The 17,747-nt window shown below is 43.3% G+C and overlaps 1 protein-coding gene across 26 annotated transcripts in view; it reads right to left on the bottom strand.

The window, feature by feature from the left end:
• Positions 1–17,747, bottom strand: part of APBB2 (amyloid beta precursor protein binding family B member 2) — a 382,870-nt gene that overhangs the window by 102,259 nt on the left and 262,864 nt on the right. For 22 of the 26 annotated variants that reach the window (XM_045474262.1, XM_045474245.1, XM_045474241.1 and 19 more), the window contains 3 exons: positions 11,277–11,339; positions 10,798–10,883; positions 10,643–10,703 (listed from right to left, as the gene is read on the bottom strand). In XM_045474262.1, the coding sequence (XP_045330218.1) occupies positions 10,643–10,703; positions 10,798–10,883; positions 11,277–11,339 (210 nt within the window). The remainder of the gene's footprint in view (positions 1–10,642; positions 10,704–10,797; positions 10,884–11,276; positions 11,340–17,747) is intronic. The other 4 variants (XM_045474264.1, XM_045474265.1, XM_045474266.1 and 1 more) reach the window with 1 other exon arrangement.

Raw genomic sequence — 17,747 nt, 5'->3', positions numbered from 1 at the left:
GAAACACGGCATTATGTTTGGCCATGTTGGCAAATAAAGGGAGAAAAACAGTTGTAGAAACACAAAAGCTGTCCTCTGGGCTGGGAGACGAAATGAGCATCCCAGGCCAAGGGCTCAGTGTCCGAGAATGAGTGTCAGCTCTGCTCAATGGAAAACCATGCTGAACTAGGGCCAGGAAGACTGGTTTTGAATCCTGCTCTTCCCCGACGAGGCATGCGCTCTTGGGCAGATCACTCTGCCTCTCTACGCTCCTCCCGTTCCTCTTAAGACTTGAATGAGATAGTCTGTATTTTCTCTTTGTGAATGTCAACCTAAAAGCCACATGCGAGAGGATGAATCTCATTCTGCCAAGACTTGATATGTTCATCATTGGCTCTGTGCCCTGGTTTCTTGATTCAACTGTGTTGATAATGTCCTTCACTAAAGGCATTTTTGTTGAGCGACTGAAATGTGGGAATGACATTTACCGCAGCTTGTACGTCCCAAAGATAGCCGCAACAAAGCCTCGCGTCCTACGTACTCTGGCAATGTGACCTTGCCACCCTCCCTCGAGAGGCAGAGTCCATGCCTCCACCTTAGTTGGGCTGGGACTGCTCTGATCAACAGAATATGGTAGTGATGTGGTGCCACTTTCAGGAATAGACTTGTCTCACCTGGTGGCTTTAGCTTCCTGCTTCTTAGAAGCCAGACATCACACCACAGACCCAGAGACCACCACTGTGAGAAACCCAAGCCACACGAAGAGGCCCTGAGAGATGAGCTGCTGGGTGAGAAGAGAGAGAAGCCAAGGAACACGGAGCCACCAGGCATGTGAGTAAGAAGCCATCTTGGAAGTGGACCCTCGGGCGCCAGCTGCCTCCATGTGGATCGGAGAGGAACTGCAGTACTGAACCCCCCCCCCCCCAATTCCACAAAACCGTGAGCAAAATAAGTGGCTGTTTTAAGCTACCAAGTTTTGGCATGGTTACATAAGTATATAGGAACAGATAGCAGAAATAATGCTACCTGTAGCAATGGACAAATACGACTGAATTTCATATTAACAGATCCGTTCCTAAAAGCATTTGCTGAAATTGAACACAAATTTATACAAAAAATTATTTTCAAACCTTCTGCATTTATGTTTACTGAATGGGGAAGAATCACTAAATCCTGTTGCAATGCAAGCACCCTTAGGCTTAGCATCATCTCCTGGGAAAACACACGAGCCCCCTCTTACTGTTGGCCCGGGTAGATGCCCCTGGCATGGCCGCTATTCATCAAATCAGCACTTAGAACAACGCATCGAATTTGTCTATTTGTTGTCTGCCCCTTGAAGGAGGACAGAGGATATCTATTCCTCTTTGTAACAGAAAGAGTAATCATGGCTAATGCATAGAGAATGCTTATTATGTTCCAGAGACGTTTCCAAGCACTTGACATATATGTTATGTTTATAGCCTATCAACTCACTTAATGTTTACCCCACTTAATGTGAAGTAGGTACTGTTATTATCCTCACTCTACAAAAGAGGAAACGGGGGTACAGAGAGGCTAAGTAACTTGCCCAAGGTTACCCAGCTAGGAAATAGCAGAGTCTGGCTTTAAACCCACTCAGTCCAAAATCCCTGAATGCTCTTTACCATTCATAATGCGGCTTCTCCTTTAGCGCTGTGCACTCAATAAATGTGTTTGATGCTTAAATTAAGAAATCCACAACAGAAATCAAATCCAACATTTTCATACAGATGAGGATTTGAAAGAAAAACCTGTGCCACATGAATAAAAGTCAACTATAAGAACTACACACAGACATAAAATCCCACACTAATGCTAAATAATGATAATGAATTTGCTACACAGCCCAGAAATAAGTCTGAATGAGTGGATACTCCCTGCCCCTTCCTGTTTATCTGTTTGTGCTAATCTAGTCAGTAGCCCCTAATATAATTACTTCATGAAGATCTACGCTAATCGGAACCAAGGGAGGGCACGGACAAATCAAGCTCACAGAGGCGTCTTAGAATTTCATGTCCGTTCATCATTCACTTCAGAAAGTTCCTCCAGCAAACCCATCCTTGGACTGATTTCCATCATCTCCTTCTCCTTTCTCCCCTTCTGGGGGCAGGTCATAACAGAAGAGTAAGCAGACAAGCAGAGCTTACGCAGAATCCAGCACCTGGTTCAAAAAATCCCCAAGCAGCTGAGCACAGGTGGCAAATGGGCCATAACAGAAGGCACAAATGTAGAAAGGCTACGTCTACTTCTCTGCAGACGATGCATGAAAACGGGGCCTCAGTTTCAAACTTCTCAGCGTTACTACTTGAAGTGCTGCGGGTAGGCCACCACCAGCAGCAGCACTGCTGGAGAGCCTAACAGAGAGGCGGTCCCTTGCCTCGCCCCAGAACAGCTGAATCTGAATTGGCCAACACGCGCAGGGAGGTCTGAATGCACTACAAAAGACTGGACCACATGAGTCTGGATGACGGTGAGAAGGAAGGGGGAGTCTGTCCTCGAGCAATGACCTTACAGTTCCCTCACCCATACCCACCTCTGACATCTCTGGCACCTCCACCCAAAACACTCAGACAGCCTAAGGTTGACCCCAAAGCTTAGGGAGACAATAACTGGGAGTGGGTAAGCATGATACTTTCTTGGCCTTTAGAGTCAAATGTGTCTGAGTTCAAGTCCTACTTCCATGAGTTACTAGCTGTGTGATAAAAAAAAAAACAAAAACAAACAAACAAAAAAAAAAACAAAAAAAACTATGTGACCTATTCAAAGCTCAGTTTCTTATCTATAATATGGGACAATAAACACGATGCCTTGTGTCTCCAGGAAAACTGCACGTGAGTGCCTGTGTGCAGAGCACGGGCTGAGTGTGCGTCTGGAAAAGGGGAGCCAGCAGCCCATCTCCAGCCCTGGAGAGCACTAGAGAGCAAATTACTCTCTTCCCTCCTCCACATTAGAGGACAGGTCAGACTGAACTATTCCATCTCCAGATGCCAGAGGTCAGGACTGCTACATTTAATCTGGAATCTTATAATTTTTCAGAACCGGAGTGACTTCTGAGATGATAGCATGTTGATTTTTAACAGACGAGGAAGCTGAAAGCTAGAGAATTAAATGCCTGCAACAATATAATCTTCCTTACCCAGTTCCTTTATTATGGATTTCAAAGAAGTGTGTTCTAAAGGCAATTCTTTAAAAAAAAAAAAACGGTTTTTTTTAAATGTTTATTTGTTTTTGAGAGAGAAAGACGGAGTGCGAGTGGGGGAGGGGCAGAGAGAGAGGGAGACAAAGAATCCGAAGCAGGCTCCAGGCTCTGAGCGGCTGCACAGAGCCTGATGCAGGGCTCGAACTCGCAAACTGACAGATCATGACCTGAGCTGAAGTTGGACACAACCAACTGAGCCACCTAGGCACGCCTAAAGGCAATTCTTAAAACCTCTCTTTCCAAATATCCTGGAATTGATTTGTTATACACAAAGATGGGGTGGTCCAAAGCCCAGGAGACTTACCTTTGTGTACTATCTCCACTACTAATTGTTTGAACATAGGAAACTTATTTACTCAAATGTTCTGGGACTCACTTTTTTGTTCACCTGTAAAGAAGGCCCTTCAGATTATCTCCAGTGTCACACTTTCAGCTAAAAGCAATTTAATGATTCCAAATGAAATACAGCCTTTGCGGATTTCTTTTAAGATGTAATTTTCAATACTTTCCACAAGGTGGCGGAACATCTCCTTTACAGAAGTCCAAGCAGAGGGACACAAAGGGTGAGAAAGAACTCTAAGTAGCACCCTTTTTTAAAGCATTAAGTTTTCTACAATTTAACTATAAATTTTTATTTTAGTGTCGGTCATTACAGTCAGCCTTTTGGCCAACAGTGTGCTACATGCCGTCAAAAAAGGACAGTTTTATGGGGCTAAATTTGGATTTTACGGTATTAAAGTATGATGAGCAAGAGGTCAGACAGCAAATTATGAGAATTTAGAAATGCAAGCTACCGGGCTGCCCAAATACGGCAAGGAGTTGCCTTCTGAAAAAATGAAGCACAAGAGGCAATTATCTCCAAAAGGTTTGTGTAACAGGAATTTTAAACCCTTTTTCACATGGAAAAGTAACACAAAATAGAGAGAAAAAATAATTAGAGAAAAATATTTAAGATAACAATAATGAATAAAGTTTTGAATTTAAAATGCATAGAACTAAACACAATATGGTACCCCGAAATGAGGTCTTGAAAGAGAAAAAGGACATTAGAAGAAAAAACTAGTAATATCAGAACAATGTGTTCAGTTAATCATTTTGTGCCCATGTTAATTTCTCAGTTTTGACAAATGTACTATGGTTATTCCACCAGGGTAAGCTGGGGGAAGAGGATTTGGGAACTCTACTATATTTGCAACTTTTCTGTATATTTAAAATTATTTCAAAATAAAGTTTTTATCTAAACAAGCAAAGAGGAAAAAACAGGCAAGGATGGACAGGAACAGAGAGTTTCATAAAGCAATGCTCTTTCTCTATAATTTAAGAAGGGGAAATTTTAGAGGACAGAGTAACTCACATGCATAAAACGAGGGTGAATAAATTAAAATGGCAAAGGCTAGAGTAAAGCAGGCAGTGAACGAAGAGGTATATTCTAGGACATTACTGGTGGAATTACGTGCTGTTGTAGCTTTTCTGAAAAGCAATTTTGCAGTAGGTGACAGAGCCATAAACTGACAGCCTTTGACCTGGTGATACCAGTTTCAGCAAGCTATACCAAAGCAATAATTTAAAAGAGAAAAAAAAAGTCTCAGGTAACTGGCTGGCTCAGTCAGTACAGTGTGTGACTCTTGATTTTGGGGTCATGAGTTTGAGCCCCATGTTGGGTGTAGAGATTACTTAAAAATAAAATCTTGAAAATAAATAAACAAAAGAAAAAAAGAAGTCACCTATTTTTATAAAGTTGTAGCTCTCTGCTTTGCAGGGCTAGAAGGTGCTCCTATGGCCACTGGGTGTCTAGACAGATTATGGTACTATTAATTAAATGGAATATTATATTAATGGAGTTAAGAAATGGGAAATCTGAGAATTATGGAAGGGAATATATGAAATAATTTTTAAATTAAAAAAAGTTTTTAAGTTTATTTATTTATTTTGAGAGAGACAGACACAGCATGAGCAGTGAAGGGACAGAGAGGGAGAGAGAGAGAATCCCAAGCAGCCTCCGCGTTGCCAGCACAGAGCCAGATGCGGGGCTCAAACTCACAAAACAGTGAGATTGTGACCTGAGCCAAAACCAAGAGTCAGATACTCAACTGACTGAGCCACCCAGGCGCCCCATGAAATATTTTTTAAAGAGCTCTTGACATATAATATCCTAGATTGGGTCCTGGAGCAAAAAAAAAAAGGACATTAGTGGAAAAAAAAAAAAAGAAAAATTATGAATAAGGTCTATAGTTTAGTTAATAATATGGTATCAATATTAATTTATTAGTTTGAATTGTATGATGATTATGGAGACATTATTAAGGAAAGCTAGGTGAAGGGTATATAAGAACTCAATCTTTGTGACTCTTCAATAAATCTAGAATTATTTTAAAATAAAAAGTTAAAGAGCTCAGGGGTCATCTGGATGGCTCAGTCAGTTAAGGGTACGACTCTTTCAGCTCAGGTCATGATCTCATGGTTCATGAGTTCAAGCCCCAAACTGGGCTCTGCGCTGACAGCATGGAGCCTGCATGGGATGTTCTCTCTCTCTCTCTCTCTGCCCCTCCCCTGCTCATGCTCTCTCGCTCTCAAAATAAATAAATAAACTTAAAAAAAAAAAAAAAGAGCTTGGAATTCTATACACACATATACACTGCTATCAACTACCAAAAAAATTACTGTATAAAAAATTAAGCAGTCTCGAAAAACATTTTCAGAGTTTTAAAAATACTTTGCTCTTTGGGGAGGGTGGGAGGGAGGTGAAACATGTCTAGGGGATGCATATGTGCGTGGTGGGGGGGCGTCATTTTATGTTGCCACTGCTATTTATAGAGGTTTCACCCAACAAATGATTATCAAGGTGGCCAGACTGAGAATAGCTAGAGAGGGTTTGTACGTACCTACATCCTAACAGCCTAAAATGATATTTATTTTTTTAGCATGTAAGTTTCATTTAGGAAGGCAGACATCATCTGTAATAACTTTTTAGTAATCAGTTCTCAAGGGCTATATTTACAATTCCATGGCACATTCAATTAATTTTTTTTCCCCCTAAAGAAAGGATACTTTCTGCTTACCTGGGGGGGGGGGGCACTCAGTTTCCTGGTCTTTGGCAGACTGAAGGAACGTGAAGGGTTATCTGAAGAAGGAACTTACTTCCACAAAAGATCCTGAACATCTGGAAAATGTGGGTCTGGCCACTTCTGCTTCTTAGCTGGCCCAGGTGGCATTAATCAGGCAGGTGGCAGACAGAAGGTATGTGTGTGTGTTGTCGGGGCACTCCTCCAAAGTGACTTCACTGAAGTCAGTGCTCAACTCAGTGACTTTTTCAAAATTTGTAAAAAAATAATTTCACTTAGGGCCGCTGGATTTTAAAACAGTTGTAATTCTGATACTACTTGGCAATGGGAAAGAATGAAATCCTGCCATTTGCAACAATGTGAATGGAACCAGAGGGTATTATGCTAAATGAAATAAGTCAGTCAGAGAAAGACAGATATCATAGGTTTTCACTCATAACAGAAGACCATGGGGAAAGGGAAGGGAAAAAATAGCTTCAAACAGAGAGGGAGGCAAACCCCAAGTGTCTCTCAAAAAGTTGTAATTCTGAAAGAACAGCTTGGCCTTCTCTGCAGGGCTTCCCTCACTCACTTCCCTTAGGGGGTGGTGACCATGCATCCAGAAGGGAAGCACAGCCAGACTCCTCAATTTCCTCTAAGGGAGGTCAGTCCTGCCATGTGCATGGTGAATGGAAGTGTGCGGATCTGCCAATCACCAGCAACGCAGCCTATCTCCACTCCTGATCTAGGTCCAACCTTGACCGTAAGCCTAGTTGAAAGTTTGCTATTAAGGGATGGTCTGAAAACCCTGCAGCCTATCCCTTCCACTTCTAGAGTACAGTTCATCACTGCCTCAAGTCAGACCAGCAAGCTGCAAGCTGGTCCACACTGTTATAATCTTCCGTCCACACTGTTATAATCTTCTTATAATTACTGTTATAATCAAGTAAATCTTTCAATTTACTTGAAATGAGTTTTGCTTGGGTGTTTATCCTTTGCTTCCAGTGACTAATGCTGTGAAATACCAACTGACAAAATCCAAACTTCTATGTATCCACATAGAGTTGGAGTATTGTTGAGGACACATCATCTGGTGGTTGCCCCTAAATACAGCTCCAAGTGAGAATGTTTTTTTTTTTTTAAATTGAGGTATAATTGATATATAGCATTATAAGTTTCAAGTGTACAACAGAATGATTCAACATTTGTGTATGTTGCAAAATGATCACCACAATAAGTCTAGTTAACATCCATCACCATACATACAAAAGTTTTTTTCTTGTGATAAGGACTTTTAAGATCTATTCTCTTACCAACTTTCAAATATGCAATGTATAAGGAATTTTCTCTATACAAAGTCTAGTGAGTGTGGGCTCTGTAGCTAAATGGCCTGGATTCAGATCTTGACTCTACTTACTTTCTAGCTCTTTAACTTTCTATGCCTCAGTTTCCTCATCTGCAATCTAGAGATAATGATACTTAGCCCACTGAATTTTTCTGTGGATGAGAATCAACAGACACAAAGTCTTTAGGACAATGCCTGGCAAAAAGTTAACACTCAATATTCATTTTTATAGTTACTTTATAAAGAAGCCCTAGAAAATCCATTACATACCGCAATGAACTGAGAGGCTTTTGCCTCATGCATAGTGTGATTCATATATTGTAGGGTTATAAAACCCTTTGCCCTCCCAATGTCCTTTAAGTCCTCAACAATGACAGTGGCTTTCTACAGCACAAGGACCTTCAGAATCTAGGGAGGGTGAGGTTAGTCAGAAGCACGTATAGTTTGTGAACATCTTTTTAGGATTCTGAGTTGTCCTTCCAGGGATTTGTGCCATTCACCCTAAGAATCCTTGATGTAAAGGATCACCTAGAGGCACAAAAATAAACCTGCAGGTCAATCTCCATTACTGTGCAGAGTTCCATGATCTGAAAAGTCATGTTTCTTTCTTTGCCCTAATCTTTTCTGACTCTTGTCTGTTGTCCCAGTACAGACAGATCTATTAATTATTCTTTTATATTTTCTGTGGTTTAAAAAAGAAAGCTTTTGTTCTCATAAGTCTTCTAAGATCTTATATAGAACAAAGTAGGGTATAAAATAAATAATACAGGAGGCACAGTGGCTCAGTCAGTTAAATGTCTCATTCTTGATTTCAGCTCAGGTCATGATCACATGGTTTGCGAGTTCGAGCCCCACATCGGGCTCTGTGCTGTCAATGCAGAGCCTGCTTGAGATTCTCTCTCTCCCCCTCTCTGTTCCTCCCCCACTTATGCTCTGTCTCTCTGTCTCTGTCTCTCTCTCAAAATACATAAATAAACTTAAAATACATTAAAATAAACACAACACATGTACTTCTCTGTTTCAAACTCAGGCGAGTTATGACAAAACTAAGCCTCCTTACAAACACGAACAAATTCACAACAGGCGTTGGAAGCGACATGCGCACTAGCAAGGTGGCAGACAAAGAATGCAGTGAACAGTACCTCTGAGAGGTAAAAAGGGAAAGCACAACTTGGGTAATATTGCAACCTGGCCTCCTGTTTCTGGTACCAAACCCATCTTCTTCCGGGGCATCCCCCTTCCCGCCCGCTCTATTTCCCAGGCCATCACTCCCCAGCCCTTCAGGGCAGAGGGAGATGGGGCTGCCCACTGCCCCTCCTGTCCAGCCTTTGCTGATAAGCCTTGTAAAACACCTGGTAGCAAAGCAAATTATTCCCAGCCCGTCTTCCTGTTTTACTGCATCCGCTCCCTGCCACAGAATTTATCTTTAAAAGGCCAGCATGTCAGCAGCAGCCCAAGGACTTGTTCAGAATGCCACTTGCTCTAAGAATGGCCTTCATCCTAGGAGACCGTGCTTAGCATGAAGCTGAGCAGACCAGGATCGGCGGAGGCTTCCGCTGCGAGCCCTGACTCGCGCAGCATTGATGGCGATATGGCAGCAAAGGAGTCAACGTTTTCAAACTGCATGGTGTCTCCCATGTAACGACTACTAAGGGAACTTATTTGCTGTTTTATTCATAGACACAGATCTGCTTTGGGACTCAGAAAAAATATCCAGGACCAGCTTGCAAATGGAAATGAAATATGAAGAATGAAAATGCAGAGCCCCTGTTCAAAAGGCAGGAAGAAAATGCTGTAAAAAGTACTGAAACAAAACTGTTTCCTTTCTTGTGCATTCTCTCTCTTCGCTCATTATGGTGTTTTTTACTTGGTATTTGAAGTCATGCTCCCTTGGGCAAAGGGACACGTGCAGGGTTAAGTGTAGGCACTCGCAGGTGCCCCAGGGCCCTGTGCGCCCCCAAAAACCATCACCTTCTGGGCTTCCCCCATCCCACCAGCTGCTGGGCCGATGCTCCATGCCCTGCCCAGGAACAGGGAATCCCCTCTTCCCATGACCGTGACCCACAGCAGACAGGTGACCCCCAAGGGTATGGTGACATCTGTGCCAAGCACACTAGTGCTTAGACTGTGGACGGGCATGGCCTCACCCCCACGGGACACACCTCTGTGCTGTCAGCCTGCACTGGGCAGACCACTCTCTCACCCCTTTTCAAGATGCCACGGGGGCATGTGTCCCCAAGGCGAACCCTCCCAATGTTCACAGGCCCCTACTGGAATGGAAGGCACCAGTAACTGTTGGACAGAAGCAGGTGTGAGGATGTTTGGCAAGGCCCAAGGTGCCAAGGAGAGGGGGAACAGGCAGTTGAGAACCTCTCAGGGAGGTAGGGAGGTGGCAGGACTATGCATAAACCAAAGCTCCAACTTCCTGGGGCATGCTCCACGACCCTGTTGGACTTCACTTACAAAAATGCAAAGTCAAAGATAAAGTGATTAAGAATTTCAAGATGGTGACCACACAGCATTAAACCCCAGGCACGGGACCTCGTGCAATTGCACTGGCCATACGCCCATGGTGGCCTTGCTGGTGCCCCACCAAAGGTCCAGAAGCAAAAGTTTACTCTCGTTTTCCACCACAAATCAGGCCTGTGTTTACGAAAATGACAGCAAAGGTGTGAGGCTGTCCTGGGAGAGGCGGGCACGAGGAGTCCTGTCCCACCTGTCAGCTGTGCCTCCCATTGTTCTGCAAGGCAGAGCCTGCTTTGTCTCTAAAGGCTTCTGAAGCCCACCTGTCCGAACAATAATTTCAACCTACTACATTGTGCAAAGAGCCGATGCAGTGAGATGCAGGCAGAGTCTCGACGATCATGGAAACCCTCCCAAGCCTAACTTCTCCTGGGGATTTATTTTAAGTGTTGGAGATTGGGAAAGAGAGAGGATTGAGGAATAATAACATCGTAGGTGGCTCTGGGTTGATCGTTTATAAAAACCGAGCCATTTCCAAAGTCGTTACTTTGCTGCAAGAATATAACCTGGCTGCTGAAAAGCGGGTTTCGTACGAACCTTGGCTTCTGGGTCACTATTGATACTGCAGGAATCGTCGTCATCAGCATGGGGGGCATTTCTAGAGAGAAAAACAGAAAACTGGACTTAGAATTCTACTGCAAACTCCAGCTGCACGAAGCCACGCATGGCGGCAGGTCCTGCCGATGTCCTACCTGAGTTTCAAAGATGCATAGCGGAGTGTTGCTCCTTCAAACTCTTTTAAACTGGGGTCCGGGTTAACTGTAGCTGCATGCAAATCCTAGAGGAAAATAGACTCCTGTTAATGGAGAAAGGGGGAAGGCCCGTGACGTGGCCTCAAATATCAAAGGGGAGAAGAGTCCTCCCGGCATGAGGCAGAGAGTGTATGTGAGCTTAGGCAGGAGAGGGCATGCAAGGACCGCTGGGTGCTGGCTCGGTGCAAGCCCCGGTTCGTACAAGACAACGGGGAGCCTGGGGCAACCGGCTTGCCGTCATTCACAACGGGACACATTAAATAAAGGCAACATGTGTGTGAGCTGGACATCCCTAGCAAGAAGCCCCATCACTGCGTCCCTGCAGAATGGATGATATTCATGAAGAAGAAAAAGATACAGCCACAGCCATGCAAAAAGGACGAAATATTAAATGATCTAGAATCTGACAATATACTTGCCTTCCAAATGTCACTATTAATCTTTCCCCCATTCAGAACAGCAAAATCACTCCATGGCTGTTTCTAGACATATAATTATTCACATAGGAAAAAGCACATTGATTTAAAAAAAAAAAAAAAAAAGGAAAGAAGAAAAGAAAAAAAAAAAAAAACACAAGACACCGTTGTTAGCATTGATATTCACAGGATGGGTTAGGGAACAAATTCACTCTACCAGCAGCTTGTTAGCTGGCTCTAGATCTAGATTATCACCTGCAGCCTAGAGCAAGGAGGATAGAGACGCAGTGTGCATTACTTACCACGGCAAACGACTGAACACTATGAGCAGTCAGTGGTCTTCCACACGTGGCCTTAAAACCACACAATATGCTGTCAAATACTAAATGCCTAGTGCACCTAATTCCACAGAAAACCTTCTCTCTTCCGGTAACCAAACAGAACTGTCTTCTTGAGGTGGGGGTGGAATTAGGGATGGTGCCTGTCGATGTGCACATCTGAAAACTGGGGAATGTCCAGGGCCAAGGGCATGAAAAGCTGGGGCTCAAATTATTTTCACATAAAAGAAAAAAGGAGGACAATGAGAGGGAAAGAGGGATATAAGATAACACAGCCCGATGGCCACATCTGCCGAGATTTAACCTGACAAAAAATAGCTCTACACAACCTAATGTAAACTCTTCAAATTCATCAAAAGCTCTGCTTCTTTGCCACACAAGCTTCTTCATGAATTAGTATTTGATCACGAAAGGATTCTGTAAACATAATCGCAGAGCAAAGCACCAAGCCTTGCCTTGTTGGGAGAACGCCTGCGATAGACTTTTGACTCCAAACACCCCTTTCCGTTCACCTCAGGCGACAGGCAATGTTGTTTGTGGTCTTTTTCTTTTCTTCTATATTGAGTGAATATTCAAATATTTTTCATCTAACATTTGGGGAAATAAACGAAGCACACAAAACCCAGGGACAGCCTTGTGTATCTGTTCCACTGATGTGTCAGGCCCATAACCTCTCTTCTTGGATGATAAATCAACCATGGAGACTTTCCACCCAAGTCCCTTCAACTAAGGTTCTTTGAAAATGAGAAGGGAATAGCGACCCCTAATTTCTGCTCATGACATTAGTCTGATTTTGACACCCACTCAAAGCCAAAGCAGCTAAGTTCAAACGAGCCAGGTGTTGAAAGAGGTGTTCAGTCAACTCCATGGGACTCAACGAGAGCAGAGGCACTGCAAATACAAATTTGTCATCACTATTGCACAGCTGCTATCACTGTCACTCTCCTTTTTGGACTAAGCATCTGAACTGCAGGTTTTCCAAATAAAGTAGGACTTAGATCACTATATTTACTTTTTAAACAATCATCTGTCTTTCGTTGAGCAAAGGAGCAGGAATGCTGCCTCACCCTTTGCCTCTGTCCTTCCTCCATCCCCAAAAGCAGCATCCAGTTTTCACTGCTGAGAAAATTAATAACATAGGAGAGTCTTAACTTGTCAGCTGAGGTGACCTGTGAACCCCCTGAAATCAGGGTGGGGTTTTGTGTATGTGTATTTCCTAGGGGAGAAGAGCCTCAATTTTTCTCATTATCTGCAGAGGGGCCAGTAACCAAGAAAGGTTTTGAATCACCACTGCAGGGGTACTCATGATAAGGACATGAAATACCAAGAATTCTGAGCTAGAATTTTTTTTTTTTTTTTAAAGGAAAACAAGCCTATTTGCTCCCAAATCATCATCACTGTTTACATGTGAGCAATATTTGTTTTTCACTTCAGTTGAATGTTGAAAAAGGATATCAGATGGTGAATTAGTAAGACTCCAGGTAATTATGTTCTTGTAGGAAAAAAAAAAAGAGTGGGTGTCTGATAAAAGGAATCCGAAATCAAATTATCCTCAACAGACACCGTGTGGGACTAGAAATAGAGAGTCATTTTGCAAAACAAGTATTCAGAAGAGTCTTTGGCATTTAATTAAAATAGTTCTCTGTGTGTATGGTTTAACAATTTTTTTTAATGTATTTACCCTTTGGATGTTGGGTCCCTATAACATAAAGGTTGATTATAATTCTAAGACTGTATGAATCCAGCTCTTATGCTACGGAGACATGAGTCAGCTGGCAAATTTCCAAAAATCACCTTCTGCAGATTTAAGTAAACAAAGGTCGTATACAGCAATTTTTCAAAAGCTAAAATAACATGGGTACCATTAAAGAAACCCTTTAGTACAAAACTCAATAAGGACTAACATGTTATGACTAGGACAAAAGACCCTTTTCCCTCCTATATTAAAAAACCCTCATTTTTAGAAATTCTCTTCCCTGTATAAGTGACCGTAATTTTCCTTTTTTAAAATTAAGGGCAACAAAAGATAAAAACCATCTGTCTTGAATTTTAAGAACTACATATTCTATTCATCTAATTTTTAAAAAATGTTTGTTTATTTTTGAAAGAGACAGAGTATGAGTGGGGGAGGGGCAGAGAGAGAGGGAGGCACAGAATCCCAAGCAGGCTCCAGGCTCTGAGCTGTCAGCACAGAGCGTGACATGGGGCTCGAACTCATGAACCTTGATATCATGACCTGAGCCGAAGTTGGATGCTTAACCGACTGAGCCACCCAGGGGCCCCTCATCTAATTTTTTAAAGAGAGAATACACCACTTTAACTAATAGTTTTTTTAAAGAAAACAACCCAAAGAACTTGTTTGGTTCTACAGAAAGTCTGCAGCCATCCCGGTCTGCAGTCTGCATGGTGGGAGTGAGAGATGAAAGAAAGGATGAGACAAAGAGAAAAACAGTGAGAGAGGGAAAGGCAGGTGGGCAATTTGCCTTAGGAAGGACAAGACTGACAGGGGAAAAGGCCAGTGAAGGAAGAACAGAGATCATTTTCCATGAGCAATGTCCCCCCAACTGATAATCTTGCAGGTGATGCAGCTAAATCTTGGCACAGTGGTTACACCTTGGCCAGTTACAGGTGTTTCTCCGGGTGCTTCTCTCGACCTTGACCAGGTGAAGCACCCCTCATCCTGATCAAAGTGACCATGCTGAATTCTGGGAGAGCTGTGGAGCCTCTCAGCTCCTCAGAGGCAGTGTGTCCCTGATGATTGACCCAGCCCCTGGAGCATGGTGCTTATCATGACCCTCCATGACCTTTCAGCACGGTGCCGTTCACGGCCACACAGCAGAATCTGTGTGAGGGTGGACCCACGAAGGGAATCCAATTGTATACCTTGACTACTGAGAGTTTTCTTCTTCCTGATTTCTCTTCTGAGATCTTAGAAAGCAAGTCCACAAGTCAAACAGGAAGGCTGCCCTGCTCTTCTGCTGGAAGCAAGCTTACATCATGTTCTTGAGGATGTTCGAGGGGGAAGAGAAAGCCTCTAAGAAGTGGCATCAAAATGTAAGCTGGAGAGCAAACACGGAAGGTGAACCTGCCGAGAACCAGGCAGAGAGCAAAGGAAAAGAACGAACATTCCGTAGTGACTTTGACGGAAGGTAGAATCATCACCTCCACGGGCACTTCAGAAGTTCTGCAGCAAAGCCCGCATTCAAACCCTGCCTCTGCTCTCATCTGCTTTGTGACTTCAGCTCCTTGTCCATGAAATAGGGCTAAGAGGACCTCACCATCAGAGTGTGGGCAAACTGAGATTAAGAACACTAGCAATTGGCACAGGGACTGGCTGCCCGAAGGTGCCCAAGGTGACAGTTTCCGTATCTTCTACTCTTTTCCATGGAGGAAAAAAAATAAGGCCATTTGTAAGAATAAAAAGTTTGGGGACCTATGGACGACAAAGTGTTAATGAATTATGCTTCTTCATCCTCTTTTGCCACGACTTGAGCCTCTGTATGTGTGGCCTTGATGATAAAAGACAGAGCACCTTAATCTTGGAACCTGAAGGAACAGTCTAGGCGATGTTAATGAGCACTAAATTCATATATATGTGCATATTTTAAACTTCTTTTTAAAATGCTTTCTGTGTTTTGTTGGATGTGACACTGTTTCAGAAGAATAGAGTGATGGTTTATCACACAAACATAACCCAGAGAAGTAATAAAAAAAAAAAAAAAGAGAGAGAGACAAAGAGAGTCAAACTAGCAAACAGACTGACAAATGCTTGAGGAACTAAATTAGTGTCTGTGAGCTAGGGGAGCGTCAGGAGCCCGGGGACACTAGTACTGGCTTTGCTGCGACAGTAAGTCAACTAAGAGCTCCCTCAGCTATGAAACTGGTTTATTCCTTCATTCAGACAACATTTAATGAATATCACCCTGTACAAACCCTATGCCAGGTGCTGAGGACACAAAATGAGGGGGACAGGCCTTGACCCCCCGCCCCAAGGAGGGAGACTGACATGCCACCAGTTAATAATACTTCCAAAAGACCCTATGGAATAAAGGGCTTTCAAAAAAAGTTCAGGGATGAGCGCAGTAATTCCCAGGAGAAGTAGGGAGAGTCCAGAGAGGAGGTAACATATAAACGAAGACAGGGAGACGAGCTTCACCAGAGTGCCAGCTCTGTACTTAGCACAAAATCACCTGGAAAGCTTATGATAAAGGCAGATTTCCAGGTCCCACCCCTAGAGGGTCTAGCTCAGTGGCCTGGGGTAGGACCAAGGAATCAAAATGTCCTACAAGCCTCAGAGGTCACCTTGGCCACAATCCTTGACCCACAGGCTCACAGGCTCAGAAATACTGCCATGGGAGTGCCTGGTTAGCTCAGTCGGTTAGGTGTCCAACTTCAACTCAGGTCATGATCTCATGGTTCATGAGGTCGAGCTCTGCATCGGGGTTTGTGCTAGACAGATCACAGCCCGCTTTGGATTCTGTGTCTCCCTCTCTCTCTGCCTCTCCCCAACGCTCTCTCAAAAATAAATAAGACATTAAAAACAAACAAAAAAAAAGCATTGACGAGGCCCTTCTTGAGGATTCTTGCCAGTCTCTCAAAAATAAATAAGACATTAAAAACAAACAAAAAAAAAGCATTGACGAGGCCCTTCTTGAGGATTCTTGCCAGTCACGATTACTTGATCGGGTCAAGAAGCTCAGTAAAAAGATGCCAGAATAGCTCCTTTGTGTTTTCATCTTATTTCTAAGTGTATAAGAAATTCCACAGTTCTAATGTAATATGCGGGTTTTCCCCTCCCAGGGGTGAGCTGCTCAGGGCCCTGACAAACACCACGAGCGATGCAGCAAGAACAGAGCAAACTGTGATCGAGAAAAGATCACAGTTCTGAGAAACAATTCCACCTTCCCTTGCTTCAGACCCACTTTCTCCTCCATCCTGTTTAAGGAACCAGGAAACACCTTCAGTTGAAAACACTGAAAGGCGAGACTTGCCTACAGGCCAACAGTTATTCATAAAAATATTTTGTGTGGCTCCCTCTTCTCTCTAAAATTCAACATCCAAGGAATTTGGAACAAATCAGTGGACTGAAGGGAGACTACTGTGGGCCAAATTTCAATAGCAAATGCTTCCTGAGCCGTTTACAAACTTCAGAAAATACTGCTGGCATGCGCAGAGGAAATATTATCCGCTGTGCTTGACACTTCCCTGGTGAACTTTGGAATGTGAAATGTAAAATTTGCAAACTGTAAGGAAGCCTTCAGTCCTAAACTTTTGTGAAGCAGAGTCAACAGATTTGGCACCAACTTGGAGTTTTTTTTTTTTTTTTTTTTTAAATGAGCTCGGGGGGGAAAAGTTGAATAAAATATGCATTTCTAACACGACATATTACAAGTTTCTTCTCATCCTTAACATTTTGCTTTCTCTTGTGGTTCCAAATTAGTTGAAATAGATTCTATTTAGGGATCAAAGAAACGGTGTCAGAGAAATAATCATTTCTCTTCCACTGTCATTAGCACCTGAGACAATGTTAGCAAGAGAAAGTTATTTTCTAGCAGGCTCTGCTCGCGACGTGGCCCTCCCTTGGGCTGAGATTTGAGATTTGCCAAGTCTCCTGTAAACGGTACAGTGAAGCCTGGGGTAGGTTGGGGGTCGGCGGATCTTCATTTGCGCCTGGCTCCACCCCCGTTTGGTGTGTGGCCTCGGGCAAGCTTCACCTCGCTTAGTGTTGTCAAAAGTAAAAAGTCAGTGACTACTACAGTACCAGCTGCAGAGGGTTTTACGAGGCGTCGTGAGATAAGCCATGAGCTTGGCACCATGAACACTCCATTACCCTTAGTGCCTCTGGTTTAACATCCGTGTCAGCGCCTGCACGTCCCGGGTATATGGCAGGCTGGGTTTGTCCCCAACTCCCCCTCCTCCTCTCTCTACCTGTTCATACCTTTGCTTCTGTGATTTTCATTTACTGCCTTTTAAATGTGCTCAGTTCTTTTGCTTAACGGCCTTACGCACAGGAGGGAAATGTGTATGAAGTCAACAACTGAAAGGCTGATCTGAAGAAAATCTATTCCACTGATCTATTCAAGTGCTGGAGGGGCGTGGCTCTCTCTCTCAAACTTAAAATGACACATCTGTTAAC

Source organism: Leopardus geoffroyi, chromosome B1 (assembly GCF_018350155.1).
Source record: "Leopardus geoffroyi isolate Oge1 chromosome B1, O.geoffroyi_Oge1_pat1.0, whole genome shotgun sequence".
NCBI classification, from domain to species: Eukaryota; Metazoa; Chordata; class Mammalia; order Carnivora; family Felidae; genus Leopardus; species Leopardus geoffroyi.
Note: the sequence above shows the minus strand (reverse complement) of the source record. Positions and strands in the feature narration are given on the sequence as shown.